At 41.4% G+C, this 19,247-nt stretch overlaps 3 protein-coding genes across 4 annotated transcripts; 1 reads left to right on the forward strand and 2 right to left on the reverse strand.

Moving 5' to 3' along the window:
- Nucleotides 1–421: 421 nt before the first annotated feature.
- On the reverse strand, nucleotides 422–3,274 carry tmem205 (transmembrane protein 205). The gene is made up of 4 exons (XM_070981303.1): nucleotides 3,148–3,274; nucleotides 2,234–2,342; nucleotides 1,980–2,143; nucleotides 422–1,870 (listed from the first exon to the last, which is right to left on the reverse strand). Exons 2-4 carry the CDS (start codon nucleotides 2,331–2,333, stop codon nucleotides 1,568–1,570), a joined length of 567 nt encoding a protein of 188 aa, XP_070837404.1. The 5' UTR covers nucleotides 2,334–2,342; nucleotides 3,148–3,274; the 3' UTR covers nucleotides 422–1,567.
- A 1,393-nt stretch (nucleotides 3,275–4,667) lies between these two features.
- Nucleotides 4,668–6,840, forward strand: elof1 (elongation factor 1). 2 transcript variants are annotated; one of them, XM_070981415.1, is made up of 4 exons: nucleotides 4,668–4,731; nucleotides 5,328–5,459; nucleotides 5,538–5,608; nucleotides 6,045–6,840. In XM_070981415.1, exons 2-4 carry the CDS (start codon nucleotides 5,344–5,346, stop codon nucleotides 6,107–6,109), a joined length of 252 nt encoding a protein of 83 aa, XP_070837516.1. In that variant the 5' UTR covers nucleotides 4,668–4,731; nucleotides 5,328–5,343; the 3' UTR covers nucleotides 6,110–6,840. The 2 variants fall into 2 exon arrangements, with proteins under 2 accessions (XP_070837516.1, XP_070837517.1); XM_070981416.1 differs by lacking the exon at nucleotides 4,668–4,731 and adding an exon at nucleotides 5,199–5,235.
- A 216-nt stretch (nucleotides 6,841–7,056) lies between these two features.
- Nucleotides 7,057–18,679, reverse strand: cnn1b (calponin 1, basic, smooth muscle, b). Its single transcript, XM_070981413.1, has 7 exons — nucleotides 18,398–18,679; nucleotides 12,877–12,998; nucleotides 12,697–12,763; nucleotides 11,687–11,824; nucleotides 11,153–11,269; nucleotides 10,671–10,817; nucleotides 7,057–9,186 (listed from the first exon to the last, which is right to left on the reverse strand). The coding sequence occupies exons 1-7, from the start codon at nucleotides 18,455–18,457 to the stop codon at nucleotides 8,941–8,943; spliced, it is 897 nt and encodes a 298-aa protein (XP_070837514.1). The 5' UTR covers nucleotides 18,458–18,679; the 3' UTR covers nucleotides 7,057–8,940.
- Nucleotides 18,680–19,247: the final 568 nt, after the last annotated feature.

Raw genomic sequence — 19,247 nt, forward strand, 5'->3', positions numbered from 1 at the left:
GTTTTTCTTTGCACAACCAGAATTAGGGAATTTTTAAACAATGTACATTGTCTTCATTGTCCACATGTCCACACTTGGCTGATCCAAATAACCCACATATTGCTATATACACACCACCTCTCAAGCTCTATTGAAGACATGAACATTTCACTTGAAATCTCTCTACAGTGTTGCCATCAAGAGAGGAGTAGATAAACCTGTTCTCTGGCTTAACGGGGTGTATTTCTTGTTGCCACTGTAGTGGGAAACTTGACAGGACACCTGAAGACCCACTGTATTTCCAAAGAGTCTCAGAATGTGTAATTGGTTTCCTTCCTCAAGACACTTGGACTAACTTCCTTACGTGTTTTCCAAACTGATTACAAGGCACGATGTCAGCAAGATAAAAGTGCTCAGAGTGAATTCTGTTTATATTTTTATTAACTAAAAAGGAAGATCATTTAAAAAATCTGACTCAATGATGACTAAATTCCTGATCACAGATGCAGGAAACATCTTAAAAAGGCCAAAATTAATTGCATTTGGCAAAATCTCATCCTTTTACTTTTGGTCCCTGCTCTGTATATTGAAATGTCTCCATTATAATCCATTAGTGCTGATATTGTAGCTGGAACAAGAACAGTGCATCTCTCATCCTGTAGCTGGCCAGCAAAGCAGTGCTCTCTGCATTCAAGGCCAGTCCTCTCAAAACCTGATGTGCGTCACTGGTAATTTAATTAAAACCTTCCTCTTCCAAATCCAGGCAATGTGGGGTCTGGATTCACTCATCAGTATGAATCTATTAAAGGACAGTTTCTTTCCAAAACAATCCCATAAAATAACTATGTGGTTTTACAGCATAAAGATCATGAGAAGACATAACAAACAGACCTGTACTACGAAATTTAAGGAAATAATAATGGGTTCACATGTAAGAATATTAACAGCACACTGTTTAATTTCACAATAGCAGTATTAATTAAACACTGCTGACACATCTAATATAAATCTACTTGAAAATATATGGAAAAACAATATTTTACAAATGAAATTCAGGATGCTGGGCTGGAGCTCCAAACTTTCCTGGCTTGGATACGCTTGTGACCAAACATTGCCTCCTGCTGGGGATGCAAGCACATTGCCCACATATAACCCAGGGTTTGGTGATTAAACATTACTATGTATGTTTTTAAAGAAATAGAATTATTAAGAGGGGGTAAGATCGTGAGCAGTATAGTCTTTTTTTTTTTTTTTTTTTTTAAAAAAAAAAGAAAGAAAGCATCCTATTTTCTGAGACAGCATTAATTAGATACTGACAGACAAGATGAAAGTTGCTTTGAGTTTTTTGGATGCTCAATGGCAACAAAGGCATCCTCTCTCTTAAGGACACTTGGGACACCTGCAGCTCCACCAGTGGTTACAGAAATACAACATGTCACTTACACTTTCATGTGTGGGCATATTTAACACAATCCGTATGTAAGAACCTTGTTGAGTCACACATCATTTCTGCCGTATGATAAGAAATGCTGTGATTAAAACAGACACTGACAGTGAGATATTTTATGAACAGAAATCTGTTCTTCTTCTAAATGGTGGATAAATTCAGAGCTGTGTAGACCAAATTAGTTGTAGTGCAGATGAACCCTATCAGGTTACAGAGACTGGACAAGCCGTGGTAGCGGCCAAACGTGCTCCTGTAGCCTCTGTACTTGGGGTCCTGCTCTCTGAGCTTAGCATAAGCCTCCTTCTGGCTGCCCAGGCCAATCTGGTTCCCCAGGCCATGCTCCTTCTCCACCTCCCTCATCTGGAACATCACCTCAGTGGCTGCTGGGCCAAACCACTGGCCATTCAGACCAGCCATGATCAGTGCCACAAAGTAAAGACCCATCTGCAAGACAAGGAGAGACTTACTGTAAAACAACATGGTGATTATTTACCTGCAAAGGCTGTCGTTATAATAAGTATTTGGAATCGCATGTGCATGTGCGATGTTTGACCTGCACGCTTTCATGCCAGTCCAGCAGCTCTCTGGGGTGGTACACAGCATACACAGCCAGGCTGACAACACTGCTGCCCATCAGACAGTAGAAGTAAACAGGGAAGAGTTTACTCTGCACCAGGCCAAAGGTGTGCCGAGTTACCTTCCTCACCAATGCAAAACCTGCAGGCACAGACAATGAGATCAAGAAACCTGAATGTAGCACTGAAACGCATATGTTGAGGCCATGACTTCTGTTTGTGCACCTCATACCTGCTATGAAGGAGACCCAGGCCTGCATACCCCAGGAGAACGAGAGCACCAGCAGGTGTAGCACTTTCACCAAGTCCGTGGGCTCCCCCTCTGTTACCATGGTGTCCCTCTGCAAAATATATACACAGATGCATTAACCCTTGTGTTTAGTTGATACTGGCTTAACTTCCTCCTAACGCCACTGCATAGCCACAAATAATAACTGCAAAATCAACTATTTTGAAGTGGCAACCCTTCCCAAATTTTTGACAACACCATATTGTCCAAATTGTTATTACCAATTAAAAAGAAATTTCATGTTAATATGGGCATGAAAATATGCATTTTCTTGGGGATTTTGAAGGTGAAGGGCTGTCACAGCCAATCACAGATGTAGAGCTTATAAACAAACAAACAAACAAACAAACAAACAAACAAACAAACAAAAAGATTAAATATCGAGCTGACAAAACAAATGTTAAGTAGGCTATGTGCTTCTTGAATCGTAAAGGCAGCATGCGGTCTCCAGGACCCCAAACAGGACATTGGGGGTTAAACTCCAGGCCACTGAGATAAAGGTCTTGTCTGTCCGTCCAGCCTGCTGCTCCACACATGAGCAGCACTGATAACAGGTCAGAGGCAAAGCGCAGACGATACGTTTCGGAATTCACTGACAACTATGATCCATTTAAGCATTCCCTCAGGCAACGAGTTATCGGCATGAGCTAATAAAAGTAAATGTATGAAAGCAAAACAGCGAACCTGCACTGTCCACAGCAGCTAACTTTACTGTTCCCAGCATGGAAGTGACGAGCTAACCAGCTTTAGCCTCTGAGCTAATGGAGACTTCTGACTTCAGACGGCAGCGTTATGTGCGACATTTTGCGTGTCGCAAGTAAAATTATTCACTCCGCGTTACACAAACCTGCACCTACCTTGCTTTCCTCTTCTGTGAGTTATTAGGACTTCAAAATGCTTATAATTACAAACGTAATTACGGTCCAAGGTTTAGCCGAGCCACTTCCTCCGTCATGTTATTATGCGGACAAGCCCCGCCCCTGCACGGAGAGACGGACCAATGGTATGCTTGGAAATGAACATATTATAATATTTAAATCTTTTCATCCAATAGCGTTGAACTTTCACCTACGTTTTTCTCTGCTCCACTGCATGTGAATGCTCGAGGTAAACAACAGCGAAAGATGTTGCAATGTATTTACATTGTTAAGCACAAAAGTAAAATTTGAATCCGTTTCAATATTTTACTGCTGACCCCCTGCCCTTTGCTGCTGAAGCTGGGTCTTGGCCTGCAGTATGAAATGTCAAATGTACGAGATCCTACCTACCTATTAGTTTATACCTATTAACTTAATGTGTTTTATTATCTTTTTATTTTCTCAATCATGGGAGACATTTTTATTGTAGGAGGTCAAAGGACAGACAAGCGAGTCAGTCAATGGTGGCTAAGTTGGGTTAAGCAACGGTGACAAAACACAATGCTCCTCTTACAAATGAAAAGTCAAATTTTAAGTAATCAAATCCGTCTTTCCTCAGTTCAACACAAGGATTTTAGTGCTTCTGTTGACACAGGCTATCTTTCAGAAAAAGATATAAACACCTGCTTTGCTACTTTACTGAGTTGTAAATGTTTAAAAGATGTGGGAGAGAAGCCAAGTTAACTAACATTCATAAAGGTAGAAATACAAAAAAAACAAATACTACATTAACTGTCAGAAATGCAGCCTAAGCAAGTACAAAAAACAACAAATTTATTGTGAATATTATAAATGACATTTCAATGTTATGTCCAGATCTGTTGCAATTTAAAAGTACAACAATACATCACATTTTACAAGCTGATTATTTTCTTATATCTCACTCTGCAAAGTAGCCGGTGACCACAGCCACCAGATAGACATAGTAGTAAAATTCCCTTTGATGGCTTACTTTGAGAATTCTACACTGTAGTGTAAGAGTATATAAGAATAATAAGGGATACTCGCGCAGTTCCATCAAATCTGTCTGATTTTCCTCTCATCAAAATTATCATCTCATATGGTCATCTGTACCTGCGTAATACCATGCTTATTATGGCTGCACCCTTAAATAAAGTGAAAATATCATTAGGCTATGAATCATTTCTTATCTAATCATTATTTCATTTTGTCTGGACCTTTGTCATGTATCATTTCATTCTATCTATCTATCTATCTATCTATCTATCTATCTATCTATCTATCTATCTATCTATCTATCTATCTATCTATCTATCTATCTATCTATCTATCTATCTATCTATCTATCTATCTATCTATCTATCTGAGGCATATCGTGTTGAGCTAGGGGAGGGAGTTTACGCAGACGACGGGATCCACTATTGGATGTACCAACTATCAGTCTCCGCTTTTGAGCCAATCGCACATCGAACAAATAACCAATCAGACGCGGCCCAAGAGAGACGCTGTACCCGGATCAAAGTAAATACTTCACAGCATCCTTCGCTGCAGGACATCTATTTGGTAAGACAGAAAACAGTCACATCATTTCGCAAATGTTAAATGACTCAGTCCATAACGTATGAAGCGCGCTCTTTGGTGTTGCCTTTCATATTGAAAGTATCTTCTTTTAAGCATTTTGTTTATGTCATACAGTCTCTATCCTTAGGCTAGCATCTGTTAGCGAGTTAGCCTGCTAGCATGTAGGGGTAGCCTTTTGGCGCTTGAGCGAAAGTGTTTTTTTCTCATCCTGTTTGGCTGAAACTACAGCTGCAGACTGAGAGCGTGGCTGCACTAAAACGCAAGTCAGATTTTACTGGATGAACGAGAGGCAGTGTTAATTACCATCCATGAGAAAAGGTGTAACTTAATGTTGTGACAGGAGCAGGAGCGTTAGTTTTTGTCTTGTGATTTCACCTGCCTATGAGCCAGGTGAGCAGCAAGGCTCGGTGAAAGAGCTGTTAAAAAAAAAAAAAAAAAAAAAAAAAAAAGCCGGATATTCACATTTACTCATCATCAAACACACAGGTACATGCACATAGGTACTTTGGCATCTCTGTGTTTCAGTTGAGTGTCTGGTAATGTCCACAGCTGATGTCTTATTCTTGTCTTTTCTGCAGATACACAACATTAGAAATGGGGCGCAGGAAGTCAAAGAGAAAGCCACCCCCCAAGAAAAAAATGACAGGTAACCTGGACACCCAGTTCACATGCCCATTCTGTAACCACGAGAAATCCTGCGACGTCAAAATGTAAGTAGCTCAAAATGCTTTGGAAATAGAGTGAAATGCATCATGAACATCATAACTAAAATACTAACCGTTTTCCAGGGAGCGAACCCGCAACACAGGAATCATATCCTGCAGCGTTTGCTTGGAGGAATTCCAGACTCCTATCACCTGTATCCTTTAAAACATTGCAGTATCATGTGTGGCCAATTGTAATTACTTCTACCTGCCAAGGAGGTTGATTTCGGTCCTATTTGCTGTGAGCTGAAATGTAAAAAGTTAAAGTCAGGTCAGGAGCGAAGGAACAATGATTAGTTTTTGGTTTTAATCCACACGTTTTTAATGCATTTCTCAATATTGCAACATTTTCTGAATGTGCTTATGAAGTACTGCACCGAAGACAAAGCATATGCATGCTTTGATTGTTTATCTCTATGTGTAAATTCAGCTCTGGATGCTCATGCAGATGGAACATTTCTAAGTACTTCTGATTATTAGAAATGAGTTCAGCCTTCGTGGAGGTTGTGTGTGTGTGTGTGTGTGTGTGTGTGTGTGTGTGTGTGTGTGTGTTGTCTGAAAATAGAATGTCCCTTAACTTTTTCTCAACAGATCTGTCAGAGCCAGTGGATGTTTACAGTGATTGGATAGATGCCTGTGAAGCAGCCAATCAATAGTCATGTTTTCCTGTGGCTCACCTTCTCTCGAACCTCACTTACATACACCCCCCTTCGAATGGCAGCATTATGTTTTTACACGACGTGTGTGACGTGCTTAACTTGACTTCGGTGTGGCTTGCTGAGCATGACACGCTCCTCTGGCTGGGCCAGGGGTCGCCATGTTGTTTTGTCTGCATCACAGTTCTCATTGGAAAAGTTTTCATGTGTCAGTGATTAGCTTATGAGAAGTGTTTTTTTTATGTTTTCCCTTTTTTTTTTTTGGACTAATTTGTCATATAATCAAGTTTTAAGTGTAATCTGATATTCCTACTAGTGTACAACATTTCATGTCCTCCATCAGTATTCTTTGTGCTTTATGGGTGAAGAAAATAGAATTCTCTTTTCTTTAGGCTGTTGTAGAGTTGTATTTAGTAGATTATGATGACACAAACATGCATTACTTTTGTGGAAGTAGTTGTTTTTTTTACTTTTCAACCCTGCCTCTACTGCACTGAAACATTTTTGTTGGTTGAGTTTGTTTGAACTGCCAAATCTTTTCAAATCCTTTGTTTTTTGGGCCAGTATATATTTGTACTGTTAGGTTTTTATTATTTTCCTTTTTTAAAATCACAATCATGTACTTTCTATTACACTACTGTGTATTTCACACGTGAGTATTTTTAGGCAATGACAAGTAATGAGAAAATTAAATCTGAACCATATTTTTCAAGTGTTTTTATTGCACAAATGTCATGTTTAGTGAAAGGCATATAGAAAAAAAGTCAAGAGGTTAGCAAAGATGTAAAGTTTGAACAATGTTGGAACAAAGCCATCACATTGAGGTGGAATGTTACTCGACATTTACTCAATGTTGTTGATGTTCTGGATATCACAAGGAAGAAGTGCAAGTAAATGAATGCACTGTTAAACAACTACAGTCTCATGTTTGATTGAATAAAATTCATGTTTAAACGAGTGAGGGATTGAAAATGCAGTAAATGTACTTGTGCTTTTTCAACACTAGATGGCACACTGACACCTGTTCCAAATGGTGGCAGCGATGTCTTTGCTGTTGAAGGACAGTGAACTGTTCAAGAGCTCAAATCTATTGTCTCATTCAGCACGTGAACACAAACATGGAGCATGTAGAGGAGCTAATTCTAAGCAATTCAAAGCCAGTAAATCCAAATATTTCACAAAGATGTGCAGATGTTTTGATGTGTTATTCCAGACTACAAGTGCCTGAGCCTTCTGTTTAGAACATTGTAAATGTACATTTCCGCCTTCTAATGTGTTAAAGATGACTCCTGTAACAGCTAGTGACACCTCTGACTTCACAATAACATTACATTCAAGACATTTGGTGGGTTAACAGCATCACGAAAGTCTCATCTCTGTATTTAGCATGATTCAATTGGCAATTATCACCAGGTGCTAGGATCTACGGTGGATGAAGTACTCAGATACTTTACTTGAATAAAAGTAGCAATACCACAGTGTAAAAAACAGCTATTACAATACAGTCCTGCATTTGAAATGTTACTTAAGTTAAAGTAGGTAAGCATCACTAGCTAAATGTACTTAAACCTGCAGTGAGAGAAACAAACTGTCACCATGCTGATGATGAGGCTCTGCACTCCAGCTTTAAGGTATGAAAAGTGAAAAATACTGTGAGTGTTATACTATTAAATTATCTATAGTTACGGCATATTTTAGAAACTCAATTGTTTTGTATGTAAAATCTTATTGTGTAAAGTTCAGTATCATCAGAATTACAGTGCAGGAAAAGTATATTAAAGTATTACATTGATGTACCTGAAATTTGTACTTAGGAACCCTATCTGAATAAATGTACTTAGTTACATTCCACCACGTTTAACTGCACACAAGGTGAGGCCAAGTACAGTGCAAATGGAGCAACAGCACTAAAACCAAAGTTCACTGAGGCAAAAGGTAAAACGTCTCCAAAAGGATAGAAAACGAACGAACAGGACAAAAACTACTGGTGACTAAGTTTACCCCAGCTTCAAACTAGATATCAACACCTCCATTTGCTCTTTATGAAAGCACGATCTGACAGACACCTGACACCTCTACTTCTGCTACATACTTTCTCAAAAACCAAAGACTCCTGCTGCACACAAGCCATGTAGATTAGCCCCATAAAACGCGTGATGCGTAATTTGTCAAGCTTGTGAACATGACCATTTGTCAGCGCTGGTGCTCACAAAACAAAGCAAAGTCCGCACAAAGCTACAAGTCCGCCCTGGTCAGCCTGTGGACATGGAACTTCTGTGTCATCCCCAGGAGCTGAATCCTAGAGCCTGCGGAGCTCCAACTGGGTCAAAGTTCAATAGCACCAACACAGTCAACTGTTTCCTTTCGGGGAACTTTCAAATTCTGCTTCGTCAGTGTTCAAACTGGACTGGAAGGGAAGGGAGGTGAGGCGAGGGCTATAAAACACTTCTAAATCTTTAATCACAATGAAAGTATAAAAAGCTGTAGAAAAAAAACTCTATAAATAGCACAGGTCATTAAATCTGTGTTGTGGGCATTTTTAGGCGGTAATAAAATTCATCAGAACAAGGAGATACAGAAGTTGGCCACTGCATGAAATTTTTGACCTAAGGTCAGTGTAAACACTATTTCTTCTTTTACTCATGGAAAGACAAACAATAAATCTCTACGAGTAAAAGCATGTTTAGAAAAAGCTGGGGAATGAAGACGACAATGACGTCAATCAGTGTTAAATAACAGTCTGGAAGGTTTGCTCGTCACAGAGACAGCTGTGGGTGGTTGTCTGAAGGTAAGCAAAGAGGAGGGGAGAGGAGGGGGTGAGGGTGGTTTCCTTAGTCAGAGTACTGGTTGTAACCATCAAACTCCACCTCACTGCCGTTGTCATAGTAGGCCTCGGTGGGGTTGGCGCAGTACTTGTTGTCATAGACCTGGCGGGGCAGGCCGTAGGTGGTCATGCCCTGCTGGGAGGCCACTTTGTTGGTGCCCATCTGCAGAGAGATGGTGGTAGTGTCACAGTTCTCCAGCTCCAGCTTCTTGTCAAAGATGTGCCTCCTGGTTCCCGGGGCTGTCATGCCAGCCTGGGTGACAAAACAACAATGTAAATACATGATATATGTCAAAGCTTTTTGAACTGACAGTGACTATTGAACGGTGGAAACACCGTCGCCTCACAGCTAGAAGGTCCCGGGTTCGATTCCCACTGTGGGCACTGGGCATGTCCTCCACCATGCCTTCAGTGCCTGCTGCTCGAGGAAAAAGAGGCCTTTGTGAGTTTGCATGTTCTCCCCGTGTTCACCTGGGGTTTCCTCCATAAAAAATACCCCCACTAAAAACATGCAAGAAGATCACCACCTGACCAATGGTGACAAAAGAAACTGGGTCCCGGGCGCCAGTCGGCTGGCAGCCCACCGCTCCTGGTCTGCCGGGATGGATGGGTCAAATGCGGAGAAGAATTTCACAAGAAGCATGGTGTGTGCAGTTTCCCTCCAAACTCTGCATGTTGTGTGTGTGACTAATAAAGGATGTCTTCTTCTTCTTCTGCTGCTTATATACTTTATTTAAATCAAAGACAAGGCAGGGGATATTTTCTGTTTTTCTTATTGCTAAACATATTCCATGACAAGACCAAAACCAACAATGAATTGATCTGAATAAGTACAGTCTGCAGCTGCAGCCTGATGTATCTGATTCCTCTGTGCTCCATTCTTGTCCAAAAGCTATTAAAACCACATCAGTGAGCTGCATCATTACACTGGTGACATGTTCCTTCATCCTGATAGACATGGGGGGCTGTAGTTTATTTTTTGTCAGTGCCACATACATACACTGCCCCGCTGATGGAAACCCTAGAGCAGTGGTTGACTGATGTAAGCCCAAAGCCCTGTCAGACGAGCTCCAGCACCCCTCCATCTGCACCACCAGTCATGTTCCAAATGTGTTTACTCATATAAAAAAGGTGGATGTTGTTGTTTTATGGTACTTTCTGTTTTGGTACTGTTAGCAAAATATTTCAACTGTTTATCAACGATTCTTCACTACCATTTGAACCTTCTGTTCATATCTTTTAGCTCATCTGTTTCAGTAGTATATACATTACCTTTAGCCTAGTTTCAACTGTTTCTCACAGTCTCTCCTCGTACCCCCTGGCAGCTCCATGATTACCTCTTGGGGAATAGTATCTGGCTGGGTGTCTACGTGCTAGAGCACCAAATATATAATAATCTGCAGGTGAAAATAGTTTGGAAGAAACTCACTATTTAGTCCTGTTAAAGTACCTTTAGCTTAAAACTACAGTGCCCAACCATTTTAGGAAATACGGCAAAAATTCTAGCCTTCAGTAGGAAGCTATAGGCTCAGGGCCCAAAGATAAACTAATCCATAGTTTTGGTCTTTTCCTGGGATTGGTTGATGACATGAAAGAATAGAGGAATAGCAGCCTTACCTTTAGCATCAGTTTATCTCAGTGTTTAATACACAACAAGAACGTGTGGTGCATCTTAAAGTCTGAGATTCTGTCTGGATCACAGTGTAAATGAATGAATCGAAGCATCGCTCTCCTCACCTGGCTGGCTCCCTTGTTGGTGCCCATCTGAAGGCTGATAGTAGATTGGTCCATTGGGTTGTCCATGGCTATCTTGGAATCATACAGATGGCGTCGTGTGCCGTAAGAGGTCATGCCCTTTTGGCTGGCGAGCTTGTTGGTGCCCATCTAGTGACACAGCAAAATGGAGAGAAACACAGTCAGTTTGGAGACATAATTGTCACTTTGGGAAGCATCTGCATGACTGAAAACTGATGTAAGATCACGCCTTCGATGGCCAAATTCTCACAAATCTCTTATCATTCTATTCTACATCAATCATCCAAAGGCAACACAGGAGAGAGAAGACTCAGCTGAAACATTTCTGTGAAGATCCATTCAGCATATGTCCAGCAGGGGGCACACCGACAACCCACTGGGAGGTGTCTTGGCCCACAGAGCATGCATCTACAATCCCATATGCAAGCATGGTCATTAAGTAGCAGATTACAAGTTGCTCTGACCTGCAGGCCAATGATGTTACGTCCCTCCCTGAGCTTCTCTGGGGCAAAGCGGCGCTGCTGTTTCTCAGCGTACTTCACTCCTACATCGTACTTGGAGTGGAAACCTTTGGACTTGGCCTGAGAAAGAGAAGCACCAGATGCAGAGAGGAAAATGGTGGTAACAGAGTGCATTAATATACCCATGTTGTTTTTTATTACACCACTGCTGTTGCCATATTGTAGTCTATGCAACACAAAGCACTCACATAGGAAGGCTGGTGGCTGCAACATGGATATAATTATCATAATATATGTACATAGATCATTGTCAGTGCTCATAGTTTCTGCAGGCTGAAAATGATTGACTCCATTTATTCATTTATTTTTAAATTGCACCTGATTCTCAGTGCAATTCAGCAGTGAGTAAAGCACCAGCATCAGCCTCTAAAACAGATGTCAGTGGAGTATCTGTGTGTGTGTGTGTGTGTGTGTGTGTGTGTGTGTGTGTGTGTGTGTGTGTGTGTGTGTGTGTGTGCGCGTGTGTGTTGTCCTCACCATTCCCGCCAGAGCGATGAGTGTGCTCTGGACCTGAGTGTGGTTGACATTCTCAAACAGATCGTTGGCCTCAAAGAGGTCATGTGGCTTCAGGCCGTACTCCGTGATCGCGCGGACAAAATTCCCTATGTTTTCCAGCTGAGGACAAATAGCAGACAGAGGGAAAAATGGTTGAGAGGAGCACATATTTGGCATCTTACATACAGCCTGAGTCGCTGCCTTGTGTCTCACCTTCAGGGCTTCATTTAAAATTTGCCATTGTGCCAACAATTGGACGAGAAGATGGATACCATTATCATATCAGGATGGTAAATATGAAGCCACTGCCAGCGAGCCGGTTAGTTTGTTTTAACACAGATACTGGAAACACAAGGAAGCAGCTAGCCTGAGACATAATAATGTTAATTAGTGACTTTTGAGGTGTTGGTTTTTACTTTTTGGACAGAGGTGCTTGCTATTTCCCCCTCAGTCTTTGTGCTACGCTAAGCTAACCGTGAGAGTGGTATCAATGTCTTCATCTAAACACCAGAAAGTTAAATGCATTTCCCATAATGTCAAACTATTTCACACCCTGAATACAGTTTGGTGTGGACACTATAAAGAAAACAGGAGATCCTAGCTAATGCACAGAAACTAAATGAAATGACGATTGCTTAGTGTTGACTGTATCTCTAGGCTTTTTCTTCATCTGTGCATTGCCCTTACAATATCTGACTCAGCCTGAAGCTCCGACTTCTGACTTCATTTACAAGTCTTAATTTCACAGTGAGATTTTTTGGAGAGTGCTTCTATCAAGTCTTAAAAGCCCTGTTAGCTTTTTTTCAGTCCTGTAAAAGGCTAATAAAAGCCACGCTGCGATGGGCTTCATTTGACATGGCAGCTACTTTATGGTATGTAAATACACTCTGTGATGTCAATGCCAAAACAGTAGACTAAGCAAGTTCCACATACTCTGGAAAACGAGCCAGACAAATAAGGCCTCTATTCTTTCTGAGGAGCCGGTGCGTTACCTGGTGCCAGTTTTGACTGGAGTTGTTGATCTTTTTCACAGAACCTGGCTGGAGAACATTAATGAGTCTACAAATAAAGAGACACAAAGTTCAGTCTTCGGGGTGGGGGCTTGGATAACAACCAGCAATAATATAGCAAACATCTCTGTGCAGGCATCCTCTCATTGTCTGTCCACTCACTCGCACAGCAAGACTCCATCCTTCAGGCTGTCCATGAAGTTGTCCCCAATCCTTTTGCCGGTCACATCCTGAATCCACAGCCTCAGCTCCTCTTCCTTCTGGGAGTCGTACTTCCCTGCAAGCTGAGGGGGTGGAACAGAGGTCGGAGGTCAAACATAAGACTGGACTTTTGCATTCTATTCAGTTTTGTTACAAGATGACAGCTGATATCAGCCCATCAAGCTCTTCCTGAGCAGGTCCAGTGCCCAGTGGCAAGCCTTTAGTCCTTCTGGTGAATTTCACTGGAAGCCCACTAAAAAAGAAGCAGGACTTACAGTTAAGTGAAGAGCAGGATGATATATCCTGTGGTACTAAGAGATGGGAAACAGATGGAAAAAAAGTATGAACACTTTGCTCCTTGTAACTGCTGTGGAAGAACAAGCACATTAATGTATGCACCAAACCGTGTCAAATACTAGATAAGATAAATTACATTCCAGATTATTCAAATTTACCATTTTAAGGATTCAGTGTTCACACTTCATTTTACATCTGTCTAATTTCCACATCATTTCCAAAAGGTTTCCTGGCAAGAACTATGTAATTGGTACTGATTACAAGGAAAAATATGAATTTCCCTGAAAGAAAATGGTTTTGTATTCCGTAACGATTGACCATTTTATTCTCCCTGTTCGTTTTTCACATTTGTGTATGTGCGGCTGACCTGCGGTACACTGACAAAAGCAGCTATTTCCAGGAAAACTTCCCATGAAATTAGCTGTAAATTACACTCTCATAAAATACGGTTCTACCGTTTACATTACGACCAGGAAAAATGAGGTGAAATTCTATGAGTGGTGGCCTGGAAGCAGCAGAACATAGAACATGTCATTTAAAATGCTGTGAACATGCACACACAGGTCTCAACTTCAGCTGCACACACGCTTTCTTTCAGGCCTGATGTCAGGTTTTTGCGAACATTCTTTTCTCATCTCATTTGAAAGCCTCACTGTACAAAAAAACATACTTTGAGATGAGAGGTATAAAAAGAACAGGAAGAAAACTGAAAATGAAAAAAGCCTGTGGACATTCCTGCATGGAGAAACACACCAGCCTCTCTCTCTTCTCTCCATGTATTTCCTTATTGGCACAAATACGTTGCCCCTAATACTTTGAATTCTGGCATATGGTTTAAGCCCCCCCCCCCCCACACACACACACACACTCACACACTCACACTCACACTCACACACACCCTCATCCCCTTTTCCTGAATGTTCTGCAGATAAGTCTTCACAGTCTGGGATCAGCAGCCAACACAAACACGTATTTCAAAGCAGCAGGGATAGTGTAGCTTCCAGTCCATCACACCAAACTTGGGAGAAACAGCTTTCCCAGACACTCCTCCCTCTTCCTCTGACTGTCTTGCTCTCCCTTTCCAATTGGCCGAGCTCATATTTCTCTCTTACTCTCTTTCCCTCTCTCCCTCTGGGTTTTCCAGAATCTGCCCTTTTACAGAGAGTTGACTATTCAGGCAAACCGCTTCTGATAAAGACGGGCCAAGATCGACAGGTCCCGCTTCCAGTCGAGGCGGTTTAGCTGAGAGTTTGATTTAGCCGTGTTGTTGTTCTCATTGTAGAGCTCAGGAATGCAGTCAGAACTGCTTGTTTTCTGAGCTTTAAAGCCATTATTGATCCATAAGCAATGAAGCACATGACAGCAAACAGCACAGCGCACATAGAAATCAGAAGAGGTCATGTACAGTATTGCTTTTGTTTTCTGATATTCTTTTATGATGACTGATGGACTAGTCCTAGTAATGCTGGGCATCACGCCTCAAAGGAAACCCGTCCTTAGTACACAGTATCAAAAACTGTTGAGTAAGCAGTTGTGGAGGAAGAGACTAAGAGACTATAGAACTTTTGCTGAATAGTTCTCACTGTGGCCATAAGTCGCAATAATAGAAAAAAATGGTAAATGTGAAAACATAGCACAAGTAGAGAAGAGTCACAAAGTCAGTAGCAAAATCCATCCAATATTAGCTAACATTAGGCAGCTGAAGCTACTGGTCATACCAGACCAAGTATGGCTGCCGTGACAAAACTGAATTTAATTAGACTGTGTTATTTCTTCTTTTATAAGCGGTATAGTCTCACTTAAAGTAAAAGTACGTGTGCAACAATTTCAAAATAAACAAGCAAAAGTCCATTTAAAATTCTACTAAAGCTAAAGTACTCATTCTGCAGAAACACCAGCCCCTGTGGCTCATATTTCATTAAAGGTCCAGTGTGTAGCATCCAGTGGCATCTAACAATGAGGTTGCAGCTCGCAACCAACTGAACACAATAGTGTCCGCTGTGGGCTACTGTAGAAACACGACTGTGCAACATGGCGGAGGATATTATCCACGAATGAAAACATAATTCTGAAAATTATATTACATTTCTGCCAATAGATCCTCCTAAATCCTGCACACTGTTCTGTGACACAAAGATGCATTCATAATCGTTTGGGCTTTTCTCAATTATCTTGCCTGTTTATTTGTTATTGAAATCAAACCATGTAAGAAGTTTAAAGGAGTAATGTCTCTTTGGTGTAACTGCTAACTACACAGACCTCTAAAAACACGACAAGGGGCCCCAACTACATAGTTTTTATTGTAAAGGGTCACAAGGCAAAAAGACTCGGGTCCAGTGGTCTGATTAATGCTTTGGGTTTTTAAGCTCATACTTGTAAGGCTAAATGTGGTGGAGTAAAAGTACAATATTTCATTCTGAAATGGAGAATGGCCATGTAAAGTACCATCAAATGGAAACACTGAAGTAGAAGTACTTCAAAACTGAACTTCAGTATCTGTGCAAGTGGCCTACCATTTGTCAATTTCAGACTGTATTCTATTTTGACAGACTTACTGTACAGCTGCTTTTGTGTAGAAAACATATTATATTTGACATGTCTTGCTTCTTTGTTCAATGTGAAGAGGATTTCTATATTTCTTGAAGTATTGAAAAAAAAAGGGGATTGTTTTTGGCAGCAATACTCAATAGCAGAATCAAAGCCCTTCAAATGATAGCTTGTCTTAAAGCCAGACTATGCAATTTTTGCTGAAATGTGGCCAAATGTGGAAATTACAGGGTCATGGCAAATGATAAAACATAATGTAACAACAGCATCAGTAGACAAAGTCATAAAGTCAGTGAACTGACTCAATAATATCATGTCATATCAGTTACAAGGGAACACCTTAAGGTCAGCAACATTAGCTGCCATGAGCTACTGGTCAAACCAGACCAAGCAAGGCTGCAGCAGGAGAGTGTCTGAGTGTACTGAAGCGAGCATGAGTGTGTTTAATTACCAGTGAATTCAACTTTTAATTTTAAAAAGGAAGAATTTCAAAAGTTACACAGGCTCACATTAAGAACTGATCCACAACCTGTGTAGAGCCTCACAGTCCATTCCGCTCTAGCTGTTGGTAACTGATACGTTACACAAATAAAGGAGTAGTTGCCTTCATTTCTTTGCTAGGCGTCCTCATGCAGTGTAGCATGGATGGCTTCGTCAGCGCCACCTATCTCCTGTTCACCTGTGTTCTGTCAGGACAGTGTTTTGTCATTCTTGACTCGGATGTAAACTGTTTAGAGTAAGAACACTTTCTCAAGTTCCAAGTCAGAGCCTGGTCACTCCTTAAAAGGCCATCTGATTATGCTGATGTACCTGTCAGTCTTTCTGCTGCATCTCTGCTGCTCTCTGATGTCATGCTGCTGGAACCTACCATCCCCCCATGAAGCCCTACAGCTCAAATGAGCTTTTTATTTCTCCGGCCAACATTGTTCTACTCCACTGAAAATGGACTGCACTTCTCTGCTCACCCTTGTGTACACAATCGACCTGGAAATGGCACACAGATGGCGGCAAAACAACAGCCAGACGAGCACCATCATCTCAAACCTTCAATTCTGACTAAGACCCTGCTGACTGCTGAACAGCAGTGATGAAAGGAATGTGGCTTTCACAGAGCGCAGCGCACCTCTGTGTGAGATTAAAGCTCTGATGAGAGATGGCACTATTCAGGGAAGAGGCGACATCCCTCCAGGACAATAATGATGATGATCTGGGAGCAGGAACACTCACAGGCTGACCTTTCTCATCCTGAACAGACTGTCAGCAGCTCTGACGCATCCCACTGTTCAGTCACTGCTGTCATGATAGAGGCAGCAAAAAAGCAAAAAATGTATTTACAATCACTGTACAAACACTTCCTGTCAGGATGGTGACAGTTTAAATGTTTGGGATGATGTAAGCACACTCACGCTTTGCTGGGTCCACTGGTGGAATGTAACAGTATATTTACTCAAGTACTTCAATCCAAATTTGAGGGATTTCTACTTTCGATTTCTATTTATGTCACTTGTTACTTCACTGCATTGCATAGGGAAATACTGTACTCCACAACATGACTTTACAGACTTAGATTTGACATATAAACTGTTTGTTTAATCAATTTAACTACCAACAGAATGTAAAGGAGCTCACATTAGCACCAACTCAACTCCTGGCAACATCAAAATGCAGCTTACATGTAAATATATCAAAAATTAGAATCCAATAATATCAGAATGACTTACTTTTAAGTAACATTTGGAATGAAGTGTGGTATTTTTATATTGTGGCAATATTATCTTTACTTCAGTTAAGGAGTATCTTCTTTCACCGCTGACACACAGTAACTTATTCATTGATAACGGTCTGTGTTATGCCCCTTTAACTTTGCAAATAATAATAAATAAAAAAAAAACCTTCATACTGTATGCTTCTTGGCTCTCAATATGAACAAGCTCATATTAATAATCTCACAGAAATGCTGCATTTTCTCATCAATGAACCAACACCAGAGGAAAAACAGGGTGCACGCGGTACAAGCGAAACTTCCTCCTTCTTGTGCTGCACTCTCACAGACTAAACACCCTGACCCTTCATAATCACACAAATAATTTGGCCACTGAGACCTACTTTCACCTCCAAAGCAAACACCTCCCTCACTGTGTGATCTGTTATTAAAAGGCAGGAGTGTGTCACAAGAGCTGGTTCTCAAGCCTACAACCTGGAATCACACTGGACTGAGATGCCTTATGACAACCAGGCCTCCTTTTAATAACGTCACTTTAACAGGCAGATAAAGGTGGTTTAAGGCAATATCTGCACACACTAAGCACATTTTTGGATAAGATATTTGTACCCAGCCTCTAGCCAACTAGTCTACACCAAGGTTTTATCCAGTATTATACTGCACTTTCATCAGACAACATCAACAAGCATTTGACCACAACCTCCACTGTGCAGGACTCTGTCTGAGAGATCCGCAACTTTGTGCAAGTTAGAGTTTAGGGAATATTGACAAAGGGCTGCAGTGTTTACCGTGTTCTGCATCATGCCTGGTCCCCTTCACTGACCCTTGACCTCGCTGGAGCAATCAAAGCTCCAGCTACAAAGTGTCTGTATTGTGTACGTGAACTTCATAACAGCATAAAAACCTTCCACCTACCTTACTCTTGACCTCGGCTGAGAGTCCGAACGCTGGGCCGCTCCTGAAATGTGTTGTCATCCTGTTGTTTTGTCTATTTACAGTGGAGCTGAGGCGGGCTTTAAAAATGGAGAAGCAGGTTACAGCTCTCTGTCCGAGGCAGGGAAACACGCAGGAAAGTCCCGAGCAAATCCGTGGCTATCTTTTTTTCTCTCTTTGAATTATTGGTCGCAGCCGCGCTCGGACCTGCTAGAGAGGCTTTCGGACAACTTTCCGACGCTTTTCTGATTCTTTTTTAAACTCTTCCCTTATGTGTGCGCTCTGATTGGCCGGGGCCGCCGTCCAATCCGGACGCAGCCTCCTCATCGAGGGGAGTGATGTCACCGTTCGGGTATTAGATTTAATCAGTGTCACTTTTTCCACCTTCCAGCCGGTCAGGGATGCTTTGCACTGGTGTCGCTCTTCGCTGCAGTTATGTCACTGTCATGTTGAGCTGATTTATCAGTCACTGGCTTAAAATTCATGTCCTCATCAATAACAAATGTGTTGAGTGCGCATTATTCTGTGAAGAATAAATAAATATCAGTTAACATGAAAATAAAACTAGAAATATTCCAGTGATACAGAAAACATGTTTAAAAAAAAAAATCTGAAACACTAAGATTAAAAAAAAAACCACACAACCTATTGCTTGTCCTTACATGATGTTGATAATAATGGGTAGATGTGTAATAATTCCATCCATCCATCCATTATCTATACCGCCTATCCCTTTCGGGGTTGCGGGGGGCTGGAGCCTATCCCAGCTACAATGGGCGAGAGGCGGGGTACACCCTGAGCCGGTCGCCAGCCGATTGCAGGGCTGTGTAAT

Source organism: Chaetodon trifascialis, chromosome 15, assembly GCF_039877785.1.
Source record: "Chaetodon trifascialis isolate fChaTrf1 chromosome 15, fChaTrf1.hap1, whole genome shotgun sequence".
Taxonomy (NCBI): domain Eukaryota; kingdom Metazoa; phylum Chordata; class Actinopteri; order Chaetodontiformes; family Chaetodontidae; genus Chaetodon; species Chaetodon trifascialis.

What these genes read in the sequence shown, in the direction of transcription:
- cnn1b (XM_070981413.1), bottom strand. Translation starts at nt 18,457, where the DNA reads ATGACAACACATTTCAGGAGCGGCCCAGCGTTCGGACTCTCAGCCGAG. An exon ending in CAGCCGAGGTCAAGAGTAAG is followed by an intron (nt 12,999 to 18,397) that starts GTAGGTGGAAGG and finishes CCACCCCCTCAG; the next exon opens with CTTGCAGGGAAGTACGACTC. An exon ending in TCATCGCTCTGGCGGGAATG is followed by an intron (nt 11,270 to 11,686) that starts GTGAGGACAACA and finishes TCTCTTTCTCAG; the next exon opens with GCCAAGTCCAAAGGTTTCCA.
- elof1 (XM_070981415.1), top strand. Translation starts at nt 5,344, where the DNA reads ATGGGGCGCAGGAAGTCAAAGAGAAAGCCACCCCCCAAGAAAAAAATG. An exon ending in AAATCCTGCGACGTCAAAAT is followed by an intron (nt 5,460 to 5,537) that starts GTAAGTAGCTCA and finishes ACCGTTTTCCAG; the next exon opens with GGAGCGAACCCGCAACACAG. An exon ending in ATTCCAGACTCCTATCACCT is followed by an intron (nt 5,609 to 6,044) that starts GTATCCTTTAAA and finishes TTTTCTCAACAG; the next exon opens with ATCTGTCAGAGCCAGTGGAT.
- tmem205 (XM_070981303.1), bottom strand. Translation starts at nt 2,333, where the DNA reads ATGGTAACAGAGGGGGAGCCCACGGACTTGGTGAAAGTGCTACACCTG. An exon ending in CTGGGTCTCCTTCATAGCAG is followed by an intron (nt 2,144 to 2,233) that starts GTATGAGGTGCA and finishes CTGTGCCTGCAG; the next exon opens with GTTTTGCATTGGTGAGGAAG. An exon ending in ACTGGCATGAAAGCGTGCAG is followed by an intron (nt 1,871 to 1,979) that starts GTCAAACATCGC and finishes CTTGTCTTGCAG; the next exon opens with ATGGGTCTTTACTTTGTGGC.